The sequence below is a fragment of the Salvia hispanica genome, chromosome 3, assembly GCF_023119035.1.
Source record: "Salvia hispanica cultivar TCC Black 2014 chromosome 3, UniMelb_Shisp_WGS_1.0, whole genome shotgun sequence".
Classification (NCBI taxonomy): domain Eukaryota; kingdom Viridiplantae; phylum Streptophyta; class Magnoliopsida; order Lamiales; family Lamiaceae; genus Salvia; species Salvia hispanica.
This window is the reverse complement of record NC_062967.1, coordinates 10597115-10619431: the sequence shown is the minus strand read 5'-3', so window position 1 is coordinate 10619431 and position 22317 is coordinate 10597115. Positions and strand designations below refer to the sequence as shown.

Genomic DNA, 22317 nt, shown 5'->3' with positions numbered 1-22317 from the left:
AGAATACAAATAGTAACAATGATTTTATCACTGCTCTTGAAGTACTTAATTAGCGTAGCAATTATATTAAATAATTAGAAATTGTAATAAATTTTCTTGTTTTTTCAAAGAGATAAGTAGTCTTTTTACCCTTTACTTATAAGATAAATAAATAGTTTATGGGAAATCATATTTCAACAATTATACTATCTGCAGTCTGTAAATATAAACGTGTCGTTAATTTTTATCAACACTTTGTTTCCTGATTTTATTGAAACGTCCAACTTAAATGAACAAGTTAACCACTTGGACTTTACACGTTTCGGCGACTTTAAAAAGTGTAGGAGCACCGTGGCGTAAACAGTATTTCAATCTTCAAATTTACTCATCCTCTTCACGACTTCACCCCCTTACCCCCAACCCCCATTAAAACTGAAAACGACACCAAAAATTCTCACATGGCAGTTGCCTCCTCCTCCTCCTCCACCACCACTGCCATCAAATTCACTCACAACCGATACACATAACTCAAATCTCCCGCCCTTCCAACTCTCTCTTTCTCTCCCATACACTCTCACACGCAACCGAATCTCCATTTTGTTATGCTAATTTGATCGAATTCAGATCTGAACGAGGAGGCGTCACAGCGACCTATTGTGATCCGTACGTTATCAACCACAGCGGCGCCTTGAGGTGATCGGAGAATGGAGTACATCGACAGATTGCCGAGCATGGATCTGATGCGCTCCGAGAAGATGATGCTGGCTCAGCTTATTATACCCGTCGAGTCGGCTCACCGCGCCGTATCCTATCTCGGCCAACTCGGTCTCCTCCAATTCCGCGATGTGAGTTCAGATCCTTTGTTTTACTAATTGCCTCTCTGCTTTTCTGTTTACACTTGTAATTACTTGCTTAGCGGCTATTTGTTGCTGGCGAATTTTAGTTTTTGGATCCGCTGGTTTATGTAGGTGGAGTGAGGAATGATCTAGTGTTGCCACTGATGTCTAGCTTGTTAGGATAGTAGGATTGGTTTTTTCTTTCATTAAGTTGCGCTTCTAGCAATTTTGCTTCGTATCCAATATATGCATCGCTGATTCAGGTTACATGCTTGTCAGCTTAGTTGCCTGGGAACGGTTGGTCACATTGACAGGTTTTAAACAGCAAGCAATTAATTGATAATGTGATCTAGACACGCACAATTTAGAAATTCAGTGCACATGCCATCTAGCTTGTTTGGATTTGTTTGTTATTTAACATTGTGTCTGAAAAACAAAATCTGCGCATAGCTGGATTGCCTGTGGTGTTTCTAGTAATTAGTAGGACACGATATAATACAATATTGTTATGCTAAGGATGATGTAAAAGTAGCTTCTCATGGGCTGTTCGATTCTTGCGGCAATTAATAGGCATTTGATATCTAAAAAGGCATATATAGGAGTATATATTGGTTTTCTTACTCGAATCACCATATCTTGGGATGTAACTGGGCAGCTGCTCTGGATTCTTCCGACTTGCTTGATTGATGTCTTGCTATAGTTGATCTTGTTTACTTTATGTTTTGATCATTATTTAAAATCCATTCACCTGTATTATTTTTAATTGGCAGTTAAACGATGATAAAAGCCCTTTCCAGAGAACGTTTGTTAATCAGGTGACATTCATGAATTCCTCTTGGTCTGATTCATTGATTTATGATACCTATGTTACTCGTCCATTTTCTGTGTTTGGCAACTTACATTTGATTTATGATAAATAGGCTCTCTAATGAAGTAATTTCCCTATGAATACAATGTAAAATTGCAAATCAATTGGTAGAAAAACAAATAGGCCACTAAAAACATTGCCCGAAGCATGTTGTTAGAAGAGCATTGTTGCATTAGGGTTCTGGAGACTGCTTTCAGTTTGATTTATTGTATTTGTTAATGTATATTAATCCTTAATATGTACCCCACACGCTTTCTCTTTCCATAATCTGTTACTTAAAAAAGTTATTACACATTCTTTATTTCTTGAACACCTTTTGGGTTGGGTTAGAGGTGGTTGTACTCTCAATTCATAAGGCCTATATTCTGGAGAATAGGTGAGCTGATGTACGGTTTTTCAGAAGAGATATCAGTAGTCTAGTCATCACGAAAGTGTTTGCAGTGATTTTTTAGGATATCCTGGTTAATATACTCTTAAGTTATCAGATTGGGGATTAATAATATTGAGTATATCCCATCACACTCATCTTCAGTCCTTGGATTATTCTTGTCTAGTGGAACATTCTAAATGCCTTCTATATAAAAGAAAGAGTGATGAAAAAAAATTAGGGATTTCCAAATTAGGGATTTCCTTCTAGTCAATCTGAAGTGTTTTCTTGTATTTAATCAGAAAAGTCCCGAGGTGATCATTTTCTTTGTCTGAGCTGCTTGTCTCTCATTTACAATCTGGTTTCTGGGATGTCATGTTCTGTTACCAACCTTCTTTTTTTTTGTTAAAATTTCATTTTTGATATCTGGCCCTAGGTTAAAAGATGTGCTGAGATGTCCAGAAAGTTAAGATTTTTCAAGGATCAGATGCATAAAGCTGGTCTAGGGCTATCTCCTCATCCAGCTTCCAATACCGATATTGAATTGGAAGACTTGGAGGTCTGTTTCTTTCTTTCTTTCTTTCAGTTTCCATGACTCTTCTTCTTCTTATTTCTTTTTCTGGTGCCTATTATTATCTCATAACATCACCATCATCTATTTACTAATATCATTATTACTACTAGTGTAATTATTGCAATAAATATTGGTTATCATTTTTGACTGCTTTTATATTTTTGAACTCTTTGACTTTAGGTTGGACTTGCTGAGCATGAGCACGAGTTAATTGAAATGAATCATAACAGTGAGAAGCTGCAGAAAACATATAATGAGTTACTTGAGTTCAAGATGGTCCTACAGAAGGTATATTGGCCAAAGTTGATGTCTTCATTTTCCTTTTCTTTATTTGTGAGCAAAAGATCTTTCTTTTAAAGCTAAAAACTTGAAAAAAAAAATTCACATTGATAGGGTCTAAGACCAAACTGAACTATTGATAATTTTACCCTTATCAAGAAAAACATTACTTACTGAGTTGCTTCAAAAGTGGAGTAGTTCAGAAATTTGATGGTGTTCCATGTGGTCTCTCCTGTTGTGCAATTTTAAACCAACCTAATAATTTCAACTGTTTGGAGGGTCCCATGAGGTTAATCACAACCTTTTCTTTCAAAATGCTGAAAAAATGAGCAATAATCAGAAGACAAGAGGACGATCAATTTACACTGGGGATAAGTAAAACTGATTCAAGTAATTTTTAATCACAGATGAAAAGAAAATTGCTCCTTCTTTTCCAGTGCTAGGAGAAGATAACACCCATTCACAAGGAAAGTACAAAAAGAGAACAGCTAAAACAAAATGATTCACATCTAATTGAGATAAAGGATCATCAGAGCATTCTTCTTGCTTTTAGAACAACGCAATGTAACTGTATTTAGCTTATTGGATCCAATACTCTTCTTTGGAGGACCATAAAACTTTTCATGGTTTCACAATCTTTTATTAGAACAACTTATGCTAGTATCTCTTTTCTCACACCCCATCTTTAAATCTGCTTTTATCATTACCTGTAAGCATTTAATCGGTGATTCCAGGCAGGTGACTTCCTTATGCCCGATGGGAATCATTCTGCAGATCATGAGACAGAATTAGATGAGAATGTCCATGCAAACAATGATTATGCCGATTCAGCATCGCTGCTGGAACAGGTAATTTATAAATTGTAATCTGATGAGACGCTTTTTAAAATACATTCACAATTAGCAAACTATTCGAGTGTACTATTCATGTTGGTTTTATAATTGCAGGAGATGCAACCTGGAATGTCAGACCAGTCTGGTGTGAAGTTTGTAAGCGGTGTCATTTGTAAATCTAAAGCATTGCGATTCGAGAGGATGTTGTTTCGCACAACCAGGGGAAATATGCTTTTCAATCAGGCACCAGCTGATGACCCAATTGTGGATCCTGCATCTAATGAAATGGTCACTGCACTCTTCCCCCTGATAATGTCTACCTTTTCTAATTTGAATACTGAATTCAATTATATATCAGAAAGAAGTTAAAATGCCGCTCCAGAAATTTAAAAATATACCACTATCTATTTCACATGACTAAGCACACGAATTCTAAACCAACTGATTCTATTTATTATAAAAATGCTACATCACTTCCTTATTGTCAGCATATTGTGATACGTAGGAGCTGGGATCACCTTTGTTGAGGGGTCACTACATGTTTTAGTACTGATGATGTGTACCTCTGCATCTGCAGGTTGAGAACATAGTTTTTATGGTATTCTTCTCAGGTGAGCAAGCAAGGAAAAAAATCCACAAAATATGTGAAGCATTCGGAGCAAACTGCTATCCAGTTCCTGAAGATTCAATCAAGCGGAGGCAAATCACTAGAGATGTATGTTGCCAAATAGATTGCTTTTGTTGTTGCGTTTTGGAAATACAGTATCTGTGTTTGATCAGTAAGATGCATGGGGAAAATTGTGTTTGCTTTAAAAAAATGATAGCAATTGATGCGTTGCATTATGTTTTAGTGGAAAATCGATGAAGCATTTAGACAAAGATATACCTGTAGTCAATGTACTGAATACTGCAAATGCTCTACTGAAGTCAATTTGTCAAATCATAGTTGTGAAGTTTTGCTACCGACGTCTCTTTCTTAGGTGGCTTCTGCTTCTCATGTGCAATTTGTTTCATTTTCAGGTTTTGTCGCGCTTGTCTGAGTTGGAAACAACCTTAGAGGCTGGTCTCCGACATCGAGATGCAGCTCTGAACTCTATTGCCTTTCAGCTTACAAAGTGGATGAATATGGTCAGATTTCTTTGTTTGGTTATTCTTCTTTTGAAACTCATTTGACACAACACCATTTTCTTGATTTACTTTCTAGGTAAGAAGGGAAAAGGCTATTTATGATACATTAAATATGCTGAACTTTGATGTCACAAAGAAGTGCCTGGTTGGTGAGGGTTGGTGTCCAATATTCGCAAAAACTATGGTAGTATTTACAGTGTACTGTTGTTACCAATTTGAGATAAAACCTAGAGTAAGTATTTTTTTATATATAATTAGTGACAGGGGCATATTCCATTATATTGCAGATTCAAGATGCTCTGCAACGCGCAACTTTTGATAGTAGTTCACAAGTGGGTATAATATTTCATGTGATGGACTCAATCGAATCACCTCCAACGTTCTTCAGAACCAATCATTTTACAAATGCATATCAGGAAATTGTTGATGCGTATGGGTAAGTCATGCATAGTCATAATTCTCTGGACTAAAAATTTTCTCTGGTATCTTCGTACTCTATTTAGTATATGTCCTTGTTTATTTTTTTAAAGTATATGTGTTTATATAATAAGAGGCTGTTTGTTTGAGATTTCTGTAAATTAGGATATCGGTAGTTGAGATAAGTTGTTTAGGGTGAAAGGATTTGATGGTTAACATTAGCATTGATTTTTCCAATTTGGGGAGAGAGATTTGACTGTGGATATCGATCTTTTTTTGATGAAGTTGCTCGAAAATTTTATGAGCGAGTAAAACTAATACTCCCTCCATCCACGAAAAAATCTAATTAAGCCATTTTGGGATGTCCATAAAAGATAGTCTCATTTCTAAAAATGGAAAGTTTATCACTCATACTTTACCTACTTTTTATCCTCTCTCTCACACTTTACCCACTTTTTCTCCTTCTCTCTCTTATGTTACCAATTTCTCATTAAAACCTGTGTTGTCCACATATGAGTATTTTTTGTGGACCAGTATGTGAAAACTGAGTAACTACATTGGACAATATGATATTCCCAGTATGCGTTTCTCCACTTGCTATGCAAACCTGTGAGAGGATCTGTATAGCTGTGGGTTTTCTACATTTAACTGTTTACGTGTGATGAATTTTACCTTATATTTATTGCTCTTAGGTAGGATTCCTTCATTTCATATAGTAGTTTTTTGGGAAGCCAGTACTTTATATGAAATGATATTTCACTCTATATATATTAAATGCTAAATGGCTAGACACTGATAAAAGCCCTTTACATTGCAGAGTTGCGAAATATCAGGAGGCAAATCCTGCGGTTTATACTGTCATTACATTTCCTTTTCTTTTTGCTGTGATGTTTGGGGATTGGGGTCATGGTATATGCTTACTGTTAGGAGCTTTAGTCCTTATAGCTCGCGAGAAAAGATTAGGTTCACAGGTATGCAATAATATCCTTTTCTCTTTTTAAAGAATTTATTTTCTATTTAAACATATATGTTCACACAAATTGTGGATGCAATATTGTTAAAAGTTCATAAAATTTCAAAAATAAGCTATTTCTCTTTGTTGAACCTGAAGTTAAGATGGGATGGTATATATCAATATATCATGAAACAAACTGTTCTGGTTCCTGTTCTTTATCTAGTCATGCAGTTAACTATTTGTATCTATATGACATGCATAGGGTGCATGTACTGAGTACTGACCTTGAAATAAATAGAAGGTTATTTTGTTGGGCTTGGTTACATTTATTGTTGGCAGGGAACTCGATTTTATATTTTAGCAGATTGCAACAACGTTTCTGTATAGTTTAAATATGAAGTAGATTGTGCAAAAGTCCCTGCAGCTGGGACAACGTCTCCTGAAAGAATATAAGATTCTTGTGTCAAAAATTGTTACAAGCCTACAAAATTTATTGGTCTGACCGTCTGATACATTATAAGTATGTTTTAGCTCAAAGGAAAGTTATAGATGAAACATGGAAAGAGAGAAGCTAATAGATGTAACAGATTACCCTAGGTATAGACTTGTAGATGTAAAAATAAATTTGGTGACTGTCGATTTAGCCATTTTATGCTTATGGCGAGGTCGTACAATGCTGGAAGGCAAAGTTCCTTCCTAAGAATAGAAGGTGTATAAGTAATGAGGACAATTGACCCACCACAAGTTTTTACTTATTTACGATGGCCAGGCAAAGTTATCTCCAGCGATGTGTCTTCTGCTTCATTGGCTTACACATGACTATTTTTCTTAAGCTTTCTTCTTCCTAATTGTTTTTTTCTACCAGAAACTCGGCAGCTTTATGGAGATGCTATTTGGCGGTCGATATGTCCTCCTTCTGATGGCTCTGTTTTCAATCTACTGTGGATTTATATACAATGAATTCTTTTCCGTTCCTTTTCACATATTCGGTAGTTCTGCCTACAAATGCAGAGATGCTACATGCAGGTAAGAATCTGCAGTTTCATTTCTCTGAGAAAATATTGGGATTGATATATCGAGAGCTGAATACTTAATACGCTTCCTTGGTTTAGAATCTGATAGCTATAAGGTTATGAAGTTTTTTGTGCAGCAGGCTTTGATAAACAAATCAGGTCTATTAAGAAAACTGGCTCTCTTTTCAGAATTTAGCTTATACACGTGTCAAAAGCATTTACTTTTGTGAAATATATTTTGAAATACAGTTAAATGATCCTTGTCCATATAGGTGTCATTTTTATTTTCATGTAGTCTAAGCAATCATTTAGTATCCAGATTTAAAATTAGTAAATGGAGTTTGCGTATCTCAGGAAACAGGCTTCTGAGGTTTTGTTTTCTATATCCCATCAGACTATGTAAATTTTTTAGGAAACTCTGTAGCTCTTTCTAATAATTCCGTGCCCCTCCTTTGGGATCGCTGCCATATACTTTGACCATCATTAAGAATTAATCCTTTTGTTATAAGTCATGTTGGTCTTTGTACTTGAAAATTTCGCAAATCTCATTCTCGTGCTCCTCGTTACGCCTTATCAGCGAAGCAGGTACAATCGGTTTGATTAAAGTTGGGGATACATATCCATTTGGCGTGGACCCAAGTTGGCGTGGAAGTCGTTCTGAGCTGCCTTTCTTAAACTCTCTCAAGATGAAAATGTCTATTTTGTTTGGTGTGTCACAGATGAATTTAGGAATTATAATAAGTTACTTCAATGCACGCTTCTTCAAGAACTCAATTGATATCAAGTATGATCTCTCTCTCTCTCTCTCTCTCTCTCTCTCTCCCTCTCCCTCTCCCGCTTCCATACATGCTGGCAATCATTGAATAATCTACTGGTTATAGATGGTAAATATGTTTTGCTTTGGTACCAGGTACCAATTTGTGCCGCAGATGATCTTCCTTAACAGCCTTTTTGGATATCTTTCTCTTCTCATTATTATCAAATGGTGCACCGGTTCTCAAGCAGATTTGTATCATGTGATGATCTATATGTTCTTGAGCCCCTTTGAAGATTTGGGGGAGAATAAGCTGTTTTGGGGTCAGGGTGTGCTTCAGGCATGACTAATATTCAGTCTTTCTTTGATTTTGCTATGTATGTAAATACAATAAAATAAAGTTTAACTAATGTAGATCACTGATAAAATTTAACAGGTTATATTGTTGCTCGTAGCTGTTATTGCTGTCCCGTGGATGCTATTTCCAAAACCCTTTATTTTAAAGAAACTTCATACTGAGGTAGCCCCTGCACTCATTGTATGTGTTATTTCCCTTAAACTGCTTTTCTTATCTTTACCTTACCCGTCCTGGTAAAGTTTGGAAATTATTTCCTCTGAAAACTCTTTAAAATTGCACCCTCTTTCTTTCACTGGCACCACTGCTGCAGCCTATCTTCTATCTTCCAGTTTTTACTTTCCAACCCCCCCACCCCCCCCAAAAAAAAATAAAAAAATAAAAAAATTGAAGGGAGCAACAAAATTGTGTGTGTTCTACCTTAGTCCGTCTTACATTCAACCAGACTATTGTAGTTCCTGAGCCTGAGCATCTTGGAACCTTTGACGCTTGACTAACATTGCCATATTTCTTATGCTTAACTAAGAGATTCCAAGGCCGGGCATATGGAATTCTTGGGACCTCTGACATGTATAGTGACGAGGAGCCTGATTCTGCAAGACACCCTCATGGTGAAGAGGAGTTCAACTTTAGTGAGGTCTTTGTTCATCAAATGATTCATTCGATTGAGTTTGTACTGGGTGCAGTTTCTAATACTGCATCATATCTTCGTCTGTGGGCACTGAGGTACACTGATTCTAATATGCTGTTGGTGCATATTATTCCTCAATGGCTTTGTAATTGTAATCCTTGTTTTGTAACAGTTTGGCCCACTCAGAATTATCAACTGTTTTCTACGAGAAGGTTCTCCTGCTTGCCTGGGGGTAAGTTTATGCATATCGTATAAGATTGAACAAGCTGCATAACTCTTTTAGTGCTGTTTTTTTATCTGAAAAATCCCATCCAATTATGCCAGTTTTATTTTCATTAAGTTTACGTGATATATTCTCATGTTAAATAGTTGAAGTAAAACCTCTGGCAATCTTGTATGCTAGGACTGTAAAGTTCGCCTGTTAATGTTAACAGATGAATCTTCTCAAGTTTCGTTTTGTTTGCTTTGCTCTTAAAATAGCAACACTGTGTTAAATATTTTCTTATAACAGAGATATAACTCCATCTCAAATATTTGCCTTCTAAGATTTTCTGATGCGATTGTAATGATGCAGATACAACAATTTCATGATACGTCTAGTGGGGCTGGCAGTTTTTGCATTCGCAACGGCATTCATACTACTTATGATGGAAACTCTTAGCGCATTCCTCCATGCCTTACGTCTACACTGGGTGGAATTTCAAAACAAGTTTTACAGTGGGGATGGATACAAGTTCAAGCCCTTCTCCTTTGCCTCACTAACAGATGAAGATGAGTAGTCCTTTTTTCCCAATTTTTTCGAGGCAGCAGGAAGAAGAAGAAATTTTGCAGTCGTGACAGGCGATGATGATGATAATAGTATGGTGTGTGGAGAGTCGTTTGCTTGTTTCTTTAACATGATACTACTAGTTTATATTAGAGTTCTAATTGTGAGCCTTGACTCGAAAAATTCTTAGATGCAAAGCCTCTCGCGGGATTAGGGGATTAAGATGTAAAGAAGGACCTTCTATACGTAGATTATCAGCCTTTTTTTGTTCTTAACAACACCCATATTTGTACAACTTTTTATACAGAAACTATTGCTCAAATACTTGTAGACTATGTAACCAAACCATTTTGGTTTATCTTTTTTTTGCTCTTATTAAATAAATTATTTATAGTCTTTGAATTCTTCAAAGGTTTTTGTTGTCTGCCTTTTCTTGTAATTCTACAACATATAATAGTATTTTTAACTATCCACCGATTCACGTTGGCAATTCCAAATGAATGAAGAATTCTACTTTATAGTAACATAGTTTATATATTCAATCAATGATAATATGCATGCGTATGATATAATCCTCAGTCCCAAAAAAAAACAATTTACTTTTATCTTTTAGGTCCATACTCTTAAAATTAATCTACTTTCATTTAATAAGTTGTTTTTATTAATAATTTTTCACAAACAATGCTTTAATAATTTTTATTTTATCTATATTCTACTACTTATCAATTTTGTATTAAGATATGTGATATTCTCAAATTCTTTATTTAGTACTACTATTTATATGTTCAACTAATTAAATTATGTATATTTCCATCTACACTAGTGCTCATGAACAAGTAGTAGTATTATCTTAGGCTTATCATATGTTAGATAAAGTACAAATAAGTAATAGTGCTAATAATAAATTCCATAATTATCACGCTTATAAGATACTCCCTCTGTCCCATTTAAAATGAAACGTTTTCCTTTTTTGGCTGTCCCATTAAAAATGAAACGTTTCCTAAAATAGAAATAACTTTCTCTCTACTTTTTCATCCCTTTTACTTTACTCTCTCTTTATTAACTCACAAAACAACACTACATAAAATCCCGTGCCGATTTCTAAATGTTTCATTTTAAGTGGGACGGAGGGAGTATTTAATTAAACATTAAAAAAAATGTTTATTTATTACTCTTCATATCCTGTAACATAGCAACGGTACAAGCGTACAAATACGCAAGCGAATCCTAGGCGAGTAACATCACGCGCTTCACTGTTGAGATTACCGCCTGCCTTCATTTTGAAAATCAGTTCGCAGAGTTCGAACTTTGCATACCGGGATCTGGAAATCGCACTTCTTCTCCTTCCAACAATTCCTCAATCAAACGTTACATTTTATGAATAATCTCTTAGCATATCAGTTTTGCTCCGTCAACGCGCCGCAGGAAATAGGGGAAACATGCGCTCGGATTCCAAAAACCGACTCACCGTCCGCAACGCGCCGCGTGCTCCCTCCGTCGGTCAGATTTCCGTTTTCTGTACCTTTTTTCCTGCATTGTCTTCTCGCTTCCAAATGCGGATTTTGCCAATTTTGATCCCGATGCAATAGTAGCTTCTAAGTGTCAGGGTTTCAGTTTATGCATATTCGTTTATGCGAGTTGCTAATTGCTTCGTCTGTATTCGTGTGTTCCTTTCAACTTGGATTGAGATGATCGATTTCTCATTTCCTGCTTCAATTTTTGGACGAAAAGATTAGATCGAAACTTATTGCAATGATGGAAAATTGTGGTGTTTTACACAAATAATCACTCATAAATTGGTAGTGGAATTTAATAATTTGTATTCTATGTATGGATTCAAGCTGATATATGCTTCTGTGTACGGTATTAAACTGATATAGGCTTCTTATTCTGCTTGTTTGTTTATCCATTACCTTTTCTTCCATCTTGCAGATGCTTTAGAAAATGCTCAGGGTTTAGCAAGCCCTTGTTCCATATCTAAAGAGAGGAGCTGTTCCAAGGATAATATCAGTGTAAATAAATCTGGAACTTCAAGCCTTTGTTTGGAGCCACAGCAGATGAAAAAGAGGAAAAAGGGAGGGAAATGTAATTTGCGGAAAAGTCTAGCATGGGACAGAGCCTTTTCAACTGAAGAAGGTGAGCAGATTTACTATGCATCTATCTAATTTTCCACATACACTAATCTTATATAAATTACATAAGTTTGCATTCACTAGGAATGAGGCAATACTTTTAATCCCTTTGTTCTCTCCTTAGGTGTATTGGATCCCCTAGAACTGTCTGCCATAAGTGGTGTATCTTGTAGAGCTGGATTAACTTTCATAAGTGAAGGTACTCCTGTTAGTTCCGGCCAAGATGAAGAATTCCATAAATATAAGGAAAATTATCAGTCATCACCAATGCTTGATTTCTCTTCCTCCAACCGTACGACATCAACATCTCTGGTCAGTTATCACTAGATCATTTTTCTCTTTCTAATGGTTGGAAGTTGGCTTTCTAATTCTATTGGTCTTTCAGGCTTTACAGAAATTCTCAACTAATTCAGGCATCAAACTTCAGTCAAAATATATCGACTGCCCTCGACCTTTACCTTCACCATCATATCCTTTGGTTATAGTGCATAATGAATCTAGGATTTTTCTTACTTTCACCACTCATTTCCTGACAAAAGTTTGAAGTACACTATCCTTAATATCTATGTACATTAAAAAGGCCGGCAAATGCAAGTGTCGGGAAAACTACAAGCAAGGAATCAAAGCTGCCCAAAGTTCCTGGCTTGAAGCCAAGCCTCAGTCCAGCTTGTGCTACAATTAGGAGTACTATACCCAGAGGGAGCCATGTTAAGCACAACCGGATAACTCAACCAGGTAACTGCATATCGAATCTCACTTGTGTTTGATAATTTTTCTGAAAAGTCTAGAACAGCTATGTTTGTCTTCATTCTGTTTATCCCCTTGAATACTGGATCATTTGCTTTGGTCATTTAGAAACTTTCAAGTATTAGTAAATCTTTGTATGTAGAAGTATGGTGCACAATATCTCACTTCTATTTTTCTCATGCAGATTTTAGCATACAGAGAGACGCGGAACCAAAGAGCTCCCTGAAAATTTGTAATGACACTCAAAACGCATCAAGAGCTGATATTCCTCAATCAGCCAACCATTCAGATGGAAATTTGGTAAAAACCTGACTGCTGTATATAGAAACTCGCGAAACCAAAACTGCTTCAACTAGTTCCCTGAATTCAGCTAGAAACATTGGCAGCAACTTCCACTAATCTTGCCATTCTGCTCGATTACTTCCTTCAAACTTTATATGATGTTAATATTGCAGGACTTCTCATCATTCAATAGGAATTTATCCATCAATACAAGTCTAGTGACAATTGGAAAAGCCTATAGTTCCGCTTCAAAGATGACTCCAAGCAATTTGACTCAAATCAGGCTAGAGAACTCATGTGAGAGCCAACGATATGATTCAGCAACTTTTTCTCAGAATGCTCAAAATAATGCTAAAATTTTGCATCCTTCGCAAAATCAAACGATGAGGCCATCAGGTCTGAGAATGCCATCACCATCTTTGTCATTCTTCAGTCAGGTAGTTTTGACTTCAGTTATCCAGTAGAGCTTGAAAATAGAATAGAGAAGTATTAGTCCATATTTGCTTCCTATTGTATTGCTAATTCTCTTAGCTAATGCAGCCTAAACCTTCTGTATTCCGGAATTTGCCATCACGAGATACTGAGTCATATTTTAATTTGTCACGGAATCCTGGAAGTTTGAGGTTGCAAGGCAACTTGAGCATAACAACCAAGTCACATGATGCGGTTTCAGATAGCATAATCAGCAGAAGTAAGGGAATATTCTCCCGATCAGAGTCTACTACAGCAGTTCATGTCTGTGATTCTGATTTATTGAAACCAAACGTGGAGGTGGGACTGAATGTCATTTCTACATTTTTAATTCTCAGCCCATTGGTAATGAGATAAGATTCTTTGACACAATTATAATTGTTTTGAACAAATTCAGGGTCCTTTCAAGAAAACAATGCCTGTGAAGGAATCTCATGGGGACGCTGAATCGCGGAAGATCGGCATTGAAGTTCCTTCACGAAATGGAAGTTGGGAACAAGCAATTCTCAATAATTCTATAGATGATTGCCCTGTAAAAGATGAATCATGTGGAATTGAATGGAGAAATGCAGAACTAGGATCAAAACAGAATTCTGCTATTTTGGAATCTCAAACATCAAGTGCAATTGATGAACAATATGACAAGAAAAATATTCTGGCGATTCTACATAATGCACAGTTGGATTGTGATTCCACACAATACACAGATACATTTTATGACAGAATGCAAAATATTTCGGCAATGCAAAGTGATTGCAGAGAAAGCAGCAAACAAGATTCCCATGAAGCTCACTTAGAGAAAACTAATCCATTAATTAGTTCTCTTGGAGAGAATGAAAGAACTGACTCGAACAGTTATAGTGAAAAGGAAATAGCAGGTGAGCAAATGGATGTATCCCAGCAAGGAATTTACTGCAGGGAAAGTGTGAAAGCTTTGGAAAGGGGGGAGACTGTCAATGGAAGTCCAGCCAACCCCGCAGCAGAGCTCCATATGCTAAATTCTGTACTTGCGTCGACTGTTGAGGACTGCAAAAATTATGCAAAATTCAAGCACGAGATTGGTAATGACTCCTGCCAACCCTGTGAAGGTCCAGAGGTTCAACATTTTCATCAAACTGAGATGGAGTCAAAACAAATTGGGAAATTGGATATAAGAGACAGGTTATTGGCTGAAAAACAACAGTGTCTTCAGAACTCGAAGCAGGAAGAAAATGTTGGTGAACTTCTGGATGTAGTCTCAGACAGAAAAGATGGATCGAAAATGGTTGACACTGAGATTCCATTGTCTTTATCTCTGGATAATAGACAAAGAGACGATCTAGGTAAAGAGAAAGCTATAGCACAACCTCTCAGAATGGTGGAGTGTGAAAATCCGTCACACTGTCTTCATCAGGACACTCAGAGCATAGAAAGTAACGACTTCCCACTTCCTCAAAATACGACACAATTGTCCCCGGAGGATACTGGTATAAAGACAGAGAAGGTCCCGTGTTTACAAGTTAGTTATGCAAACAATGAGCTGACCACAACAGTGTCACTAAAGAATTGTGAATCTGAAATTGGTAACCTTAGTGGTACAAAGGAGCCATGGACTTTGGTGGTGCAGTCATCAGAAAGCGAAATGTTGGATAACTGCTGCTTTCAACCATCAGAGTGCCTGGCCTTAGCTGGGGATGAGTTTGTTGCAGAGAATCTTGTCTGTACTGATGATTACATGAAGGCAGAACATCTTCCTGATGTATGCTCTGCAGTTAATGCTGTTGAGAGTGTGGAAGATTCTATTACAGGTCAAAATGTAATATTGAAAAGCGTTTCAAGAAATTCCACTCCTGCAAAGGAATCACCTTTAAAACTTGAAGCTTGTAACGATGAAGATGAAACTGGAGGTGGTACTGCAGATGCAAAGGAATCACCTTTCTCTCACACCAATAAGGTTGAAGTTTCTGAAGATGCTAGTAGTTCTCTCAGTTGTCTTCGTCCTAAGTGGGACCATGACACGGTTGAAACCACATTGCTAACAGAGTAAGTGTTATCATTTTTTTCTATTTGCTTAGTTTTATATCTTCCATGTCAAACTGTTGTGGATCAAAATCTGTGGGTTTATCTGCTTGACAGAAATAAGCATGGGGATGGTCTTGAAGAAAAGAAAAATCTCTTGCTTGTTATTCCTCCAAATGCTATACCGTTTTCTGATGAATGGTTGTCTGCCATGGAAGCAGCGGGAGAGGTAAGTTTATGCTTCATCAGTGCAATGCCACCCAGAATGATTAAGTGGAGCCTGTTTCTTTTCTATTGTATCTAAGAAAAGTGCATATGGATATTCCATAATTATGAACATAGTGTTTCAATCTAGACAAATGGTCAGTACAGGGTGTAGTATTTGCTGAAAGAAATAAAATGAATATTGGTAACTTAAAGGTTGTGGATGCTCAGATTGTTGGTTAATTGGCTTGAAAATGCTACCCGCCGTTGCTTAAATTCATTTTCTTGAAGTTTCTATGGAGTTGTTGACTCTAGCAATTAGATATCTTGTATTTGAACTATTCAATTATGCAACTATTTGCAGGATATTCTCACAAGGAAGAGTGGGGCGGTTCAAAATTCACCTCCTGACAAATCTCTACCTGAGCCAAGCCCATGGTCACCGGTATTTGTTTGATTTTTATCTATTCTATGGATGCTATGCAGTCTAATATAGCTAATGATGTGTGTCAAAATCCTGAACATGCACATATTTTCAAAATGGTAGGAAAATCAAGAATATAAGGGATATAAATGTGGTCTGTGGAGGAAATACCTTTCAAATCTCTAATGCGTTTTGTTTGAAATGAGTTAAAATCATGGTTTGTCCAAAAAAATGACTAGACGAAATCTTTAGTTCTAGCAGATACTTATTGGATAGATATTGCACCCTCGTGAAAATTTGAGTTGAGAACGTAACGTTTGCTAATTTTTAACCTCAACAGAGAATTTGTTAATTTCACACTCCTGAGTCATGTACGATAATTTTCAGGTCAAAAAGAAAAACAATCAGATTGGACCATATGACTGCACGAAGAAAATTACTGCGGCGTCCGATTCTTAACCACATGATAAGGTTAGTCAGAAATTCAAATTTCTGATTGCAAGTGTAGTTACTGATCTAGAAACTTTGTAGGCTAGTTGATTACTGAAACTTCTTTCTGCACGAAGAAGTAAATCACTTATATGAGTTTGATGCTACACGTTATCTAACAAAACAATTTCTGATTGCTATGTATCAATGTTTTATTCAACTCCATATTGAAAGGTTAGAGAATTTCTTGTCTATACTGCCTATGTTGAAAAATGTTCAGTTTTCCACAGCATTGTACTTTCCAGTAATGATGTCTTTTTTTTTGTTAACAATGTGAAGTAGTGAGGAAATTATCTAGGAAGAATTTTCTTTGCAGTCAATCTAATAGTACGTGGTCCTCTTTAAACTGCGTACAAAAAATATACGTCGATCAATTGTGTAATAAGAAGAAAAAGCAAAAACAGAGAGAGAAAAAAAAAGTGCATTAATAATTAGGGGGGAAGAAAGGTGAGTGAAACAGTGATGCAGTAGAAAAAGAAACTATTGTACCAAAAAGGAATGTAACAATATTTGTACAGCTAGTTGAACTCGTTAGCCGAAATGGAGAGTACTAGTGATTGTTAATTAATGTAGTTTCAACAAATTGTAATGGTATTTCTCATTCAACATAATTTGGCTAGTGTTTAACTATAAACATTCTATTTATCATTATTTTAGTCACAACATAATTTTGACGTTGTTATAAGTTATAACACCTTACTCCAAAGCCGCCGAATCCGCGTGAGAGTATCCTTGACCCACTTATATCCGAAGAGTATTACACAGCACGTTATGAAAACATTTCGGAGGAACCTAATTCCCAAGAAACCGAGAGATACGGCGACGACCACAGTTTTGATTTCGGTAAGTGATCGTGTTTGTGTATCTGGCACAACGATCAACACTGAACCTCCAAAGCTGACTGCAATAGCTGCCAGCGACACCCACACTGCATAGGGGGAGAAATTCAACAGAATACCCTTCCCAAATCGCTGTGGCACGGTGACCATGAAGATTGTGATGAGAGATGAAACGAAAGCTGTGGTGTTTGCTCGTATCAAGTGTTTGTATATCTTGGGATGAGTAGTTGCCATCACAGCCTCTCCTGCTCTGTGTGATGACGTGTCCTCCTGCCACACCCCTCCCGGGGGACTCACAGCCGCCTGGAACGCCATTGTAGCGATCAAGGCCATCACCACCATTGTCTGCTCTCTCTTCTTTGACAGCGTTTCGAGCATCGCTGGATTCGACCAGGACCAAGCTGATGGTGGCATTATTGATACCATGGCTTTAGTCATTTCTTCATCACAGCTCTCTTCCACTAGTTCCACTGCTGTTTTGCCCATTGAATTCATTGATTTCTTCTCTACTTTATTGATCCCCACCAAGTACATGATCACCTGGGATATTTCAATTGGTTGAGTGTTGAATAAGAAAAAAAAAAAGAAACATGCAGCAATCAAATTTCAAGCAAAAGAAATAATGGTTACTCAACTTGTTTGCTCCTAGCAGCCCAATGCAACAGTGTCTCCCCATTAAGTTACCAATATTCATTTTATTTCTTTCAGCAAATGAGAAGTATACATTCTCAATATACTTTTCTCCCTTGGAGATGCTCTAAGGAGAGAGGTATGTGAGAATGTATTATACCTTTTTCCATTTTGAAGAGGTGTCTTTACCTCTCCATTAATCGAGAGGTAAAATCTTATAATTACTATATTTGTCTTCTTTTCATGAAAAAGAAGGTATTACGCTTTATGTTTTTTAATGCATTTTGTATTATTATTTTATTGATTGATCTTTCGAGTATTTTTTTCCTTTGGAACATTTATTTTTTAAAAGAGTATATTTCACTTTATGAGTAAATAGATAATATACCTTTTTCATTTACTGATTGAAAATGCTCTTATAAAAGTTTTTTATATTTTTAGAAATATTCATCGTGCAACGTGTGAAGCAGGAAACTAGGCATTAATCTTCTTCTAAGGTAAACCTAATTAATTAATAATACATCCCTTTAAAAGCATTCTAACTTTGTATTGACATTTTAAAGTGATTTTATTAACGTTTTTAATATATTATATTGATAAAGTAATAATTAATTATAAAATAATTGTGTTGATATTTTTAATCTATTATATTAATGAATTAGTAATTAAATAAATAGTACAATTTGATAGTTTATTTTACGTATTGAATATTTTCAACAGCAACATTTCAATCATTGCATTCATTCAAATTAAATCACTTGTCGCTTAAAAAAATCTCCCCTCCCCCACCCCCACCCCCTTTCGAAGGAAACCACATGTTGAGAGATAAGGTTGCCCACCATTGGGACATACAAGTGTTTTTTTTTTAAGTAACTCCTCATTCATTCAAATTAATTAATCACTTGTCGCTTAAGAAAATTCTCCCCTTCCCCACCCCCTTTCGAACTAAAGAGAACCACATTTTGAGAGATAAGGTTGCCCACCATTGGGCCATATACAAAGGGTTTCTTTTTTACTAATTCCTAATTCTATTGTTAAGAGTCTCATTTATTTTTGACATAAGAGTTAAAAATTATTAAAATAATAACAAAATATGAATTTTATTTATATACTTTAATTTTAAATGAAGAAGGAACTAAATGAGTTAATAGAATGTAAGGCTTTATTCCCATTTATAGTAAAAATGAACCGCAAGATTAAAATAGAAAAACAGGATATCTAACTACGGTCGGAGGGTGTAGTTCGTTCATCACTTTACATATACTAATATATATATGTACGGAGGTGTGATCTGTTGCTAACTTTTTTAAGTTGCTAATTCTGCTAACTCATAAATGCAATGTATTAAAAATATCGACATAAACTTAGTTGATATTTAGTACACTATAGGTTGTTCGATTGGCAAGATTATATCCCGGGATTAAATATGTAGTTTGTTTGGTTCATGATATTAAATCCCACAACTCAATCCTAGATGAATAATCATGTGATAATTAGTCATAGTCAACTTCTTCCAATTAATATAATCTTATAATGCAATCCTGAATTATATCTTGGTATTATTTTATCTAGAAAACCGAACGCCACTTGTGTTGATGTTGATATTTAAAGTGTTCGCGCTTACATTTTTAATATACTACAGTGATGAGTTAGTAACAATTTAAGAAAAGTCAGCATTATAACGCACCCTTGTATTATGTGCATTATAATGCACCCTTGTATATATGTGTGTGTGAGAGATAGATATTTCAAAATTTACAAGCTCGTCTTTGAAAAAAGGAGTGAAAAGAGAAACAAAAAAAAAATAATGGCCGGAGAAGGAGCACAAAAGCAACTCTATGATGCTGCAAGAATTGGAGATTTAACAGCATTCCAACAACTGCTCCAAAGAAATCAACATTTTCTTGATGTAGTTTCATTTCCATGTCTGAAAAATGTGTTACACATAGCAATAAAGCAGGGAAAAGAGAGCATTGTGGAAGAGGTGTTGAAGATCGACCCTGAGCTAGCTCTCGATGTAGACTCCAACAACTCGTCATCTCTCCACATTGCAGCTGCAAAAAGGAACGTCGAGATCACGAAAAGATTGCTATCAGTAGCCCCGGAGATGTGCTGGTGGAGAGACCGCCATGACATGAACCCAATCCATTTGGCAGCCATGAAAGGGAATGAGGAGGTGTTGAAGGAGATGCTTCAACTGGATCTTGCTCCTGCTCGGGAAAGAGCCCATCGCGGCCAGACCGCGTTGCACTTGTGCGTCAAACATTGTCAAATAGAGACATTGAAGGTTTTGGTTGAGAAGATGGGAGACCTAGTGGAAGCAAAGGATGATGATGGGGAAACACTCTTGCATTTGGCTGTTAGATCCAATCGACTTGAGGTAAAACTAACCGACATTTTGTTTAATTTTTCAATATAGCTGGATAATTCTTTGTGGGGTTTGGACGTTTTTCCTTGATGTGGGTTTAGATATATTACTAGGTCAGTTAAATATGATAAGTTCATTTATTACACATGTGTTTTAATTAGGAGGAGGAGAAGAAGACTTGTAATGTTACTTTGAAAGTGTAATAGTAGTTTGATAATTAAGGTCATTATATATGTTCGATTGTTGGATTTTGATTGAGTATGTATTAGTAGATTTTCAGATTTTTTTAATTGATTGAAATTGGTTAAACTTGCAAAATGGCTAATTAATCAACTTAGTAGTAGATGACAAGTTTAAACAAAAAGCATATATAATTCAACTTTAAGTACTAAACCGAGTAATGAAATTTCAGATTGTACGGTATTTGGTGGAAAGTAATAAAATAAAGAGGCTAGAAACAGATTCGACGGGCAAAACAGCACTGAGTATCGTGCCTGGAGACACAAGTAGAGATTTCGAAATGAGAAGACTGTTGAGTAGTATCTCTTCTCTTTCAGCCGAGAGATTACCCAAGATGACCGACATAACAATGGTGGTGGTGGTTCTGATAGCCACCATGGCGTTCCAGGCGGCGGTCAGTCCCCCAGGGGGTTTGTGGCAGGACGGCACGTCATCAGGCAAAGCAGTGATGGCAACTACTCATCCCCGGATATACAAACACTTCATTCGTGCTACCACCACGGCTTTCATCTCATCCGTCTTCACAATCTTCCTCATCAGCACAGGCGCGCCACAGGAAGAGCTGTTCTTCCTGGCGATCGCCACCTATTCAATGTGGGTCTCGATTACGTCTATTGGAGTGAGTTATGGGATTTCATTAATGATGACCGATCCCATGGAAACTAAATCAGTTGGACAAATTGTGGCCATAGTCGTCTCTTCCTTCTTCATCGTCTTTATATTACTCTTTGCTTACTATCCCATTCGAAGCTTGTTCCAAAGAGTCCGCAAGATCTTCAAACGCTTCTTCAACGATCACTATTGGCTCTGACCTTATTAATGTTAAATAAGGAGGCGGGGGGAAATATATTTCTTCCTCCACAATTAGGTGTCTTCTTTTTTCTAAACATGTGTTTTATAAAATGTTACCGGAGAAGTGACATTCTTATTTGTAGACACAAATTCTTATCTTGGCAGGCCTCCTCGCCCATCTAATTCATGACCAATCGTTGGCTCTAGTAGTCTACTTAATTTTTATCCAAACTGGTTACTAGTATATACTACTCCAACAGTCCCTAAAAATTTGACACATTTCACTTTTACCATTTTTAATAGTGGATCCTATATTCCACTAACTCTTTTCTTTCACTTTTACCATTTTTAGTAGTGGACCTTACATTCCACTATCTCTTTACACTCACATTTTATTATAAAACTAGTAATATATAAAAGTAGGACCTACATGCCACCAACTTTTTCAACTCACTTTCTATTACATTTCTTAAAACTCGTGCCGGGTCAAATGGTGACAAATATTAAGGACAGAGGGAGTAGTAGTACTTACTTAATTGGACTAACCAAAGAGTGCATTGTTCGATCAAATGCTAGAGGCATCACGAAAGGACGTTGAACGCGCTTTTACACCGCACTCATGTTGGGTGCAGGGACAGATCTAACATGTATCAAGAAGGGGCAAATGCCCCTCCTCCATTTTCCTCACATATATAAAATATAAAATTTATTTAGTTTAATTTCTCACTAATTGCCTCATCTAAAATACTTGAATTTTGCCTATGTATATTTTTTTGCTCCCCTCTATATAAATTTCTGGCTCCGCCCCTGATTGTGTGTCGTCAAAGGTCTGTCTCGTATGAGGTGTCAATCATGTATCAGCGATATGCCGATATCGTATATGCATGCAATATGTTGTTGATCAAGTATGAAGGAAAAATCACAACTAATTGTGCCGATGATAAAA

At 36.4% G+C, this 22317-nt stretch overlaps 4 protein-coding genes across 5 annotated transcripts; 3 read left to right on the top strand and 1 right to left on the bottom strand.

The window, feature by feature from the left end:
* The first annotated feature begins 358 nt into the window (after positions 1-358).
* Positions 359-10151, top strand: LOC125211217 (V-type proton ATPase subunit a1). 2 transcript variants are annotated; one of them, XM_048110936.1, is made up of 18 exons: positions 359-824; positions 1586-1630; positions 2487-2609; positions 2805-2912; positions 3638-3751; positions 3851-4024; positions 4314-4451; positions 4757-4864; positions 4941-5048; positions 5152-5300; positions 6099-6252; positions 7102-7262; positions 7827-8033; positions 8160-8343; positions 8440-8541; positions 8885-9084; positions 9162-9221; positions 9564-10151. In XM_048110936.1, exons 1-18 carry the CDS (start codon positions 684-686, stop codon positions 9766-9768), a joined length of 2481 nt encoding a protein of 826 aa, XP_047966893.1. In that variant the 5' UTR covers positions 359-683; the 3' UTR covers positions 9769-10151. The 2 variants fall into 2 exon arrangements, with proteins under 2 accessions (XP_047966893.1, XP_047966894.1); XM_048110937.1 differs by having other exon boundaries at positions 360-824; positions 8440-8523.
* An 867-nt stretch (positions 10152-11018) lies between these two features.
* Positions 11019-16694, top strand: LOC125211216. Its single transcript, XM_048110935.1, has 12 exons — positions 11019-11255; positions 11688-11891; positions 12012-12199; positions 12273-12355; positions 12459-12622; positions 12819-12934; positions 13090-13353; positions 13457-13687; positions 13785-15409; positions 15503-15614; positions 15954-16034; positions 16401-16694. Exons 1-12 carry the CDS (start codon positions 11195-11197, stop codon positions 16470-16472), a joined length of 3201 nt encoding a protein of 1066 aa, XP_047966892.1. The 5' UTR covers positions 11019-11194; the 3' UTR covers positions 16473-16694.
* A 255-nt stretch (positions 16695-16949) lies between these two features.
* LOC125211218 lies at positions 16950-18072 on the bottom strand. The gene is made up of 2 exons (XM_048110938.1): positions 17977-18072; positions 16950-17881 (listed from the first exon to the last, which is right to left on the bottom strand). The coding sequence occupies exon 2, from the start codon at positions 17873-17875 to the stop codon at positions 17189-17191; it is 687 nt and encodes a 228-aa protein (XP_047966895.1). The 5' UTR covers positions 17876-17881; positions 17977-18072; the 3' UTR covers positions 16950-17188.
* Positions 18073-19734: 1662 nt separating this feature from the next.
* LOC125212322 (ankyrin repeat-containing protein At5g02620-like) lies at positions 19735-21577 on the top strand. Its single transcript, XM_048112450.1, has 2 exons — positions 19735-20351; positions 20752-21577. Exons 1-2 carry the CDS (start codon positions 19779-19781, stop codon positions 21388-21390), a joined length of 1212 nt encoding a protein of 403 aa, XP_047968407.1. The 5' UTR covers positions 19735-19778; the 3' UTR covers positions 21391-21577.
* Positions 21578-22317: the final 740 nt, after the last annotated feature.

Bases quoted from the DNA above. Each gene is read 5' to 3' on its own strand.
- LOC125211217 (XM_048110936.1), top strand. From the start codon at position 684: ATGGAGTACATCGACAGATTGCCGAGCATGGATCTGATGCGCTCCGAG. The intron at 8,034-8,159 runs GTATGATCTCTC...CTTTGGTACCAG, and splicing joins AAGAACTCAATTGATATCAA to GTACCAATTTGTGCCGCAGA. The intron at 8,542-8,884 runs GTATGTGTTATT...TGCTTAACTAAG, and splicing joins AGGTAGCCCCTGCACTCATT to AGATTCCAAGGCCGGGCATA.
- LOC125211216 (XM_048110935.1), top strand. From the start codon at position 11,195: ATGCGCTCGGATTCCAAAAACCGACTCACCGTCCGCAACGCGCCGCGT. The intron at 12,623-12,818 runs GTAACTGCATAT...TTTCTCATGCAG, and splicing joins CAACCGGATAACTCAACCAG to ATTTTAGCATACAGAGAGAC. The intron at 13,688-13,784 runs GTGGGACTGAAT...GAACAAATTCAG, and splicing joins TATTGAAACCAAACGTGGAG to GGTCCTTTCAAGAAAACAAT.
- LOC125211218 (XM_048110938.1), bottom strand. From the start codon at position 17,875: ATGTACTTGGTGGGGATCAATAAAGTAGAGAAGAAATCAATGAATTCA.
- LOC125212322 (XM_048112450.1), top strand. From the start codon at position 19,779: ATGGCCGGAGAAGGAGCACAAAAGCAACTCTATGATGCTGCAAGAATT. The intron at 20,352-20,751 runs GTAAAACTAACC...ATGAAATTTCAG, and splicing joins TTAGATCCAATCGACTTGAG to ATTGTACGGTATTTGGTGGA.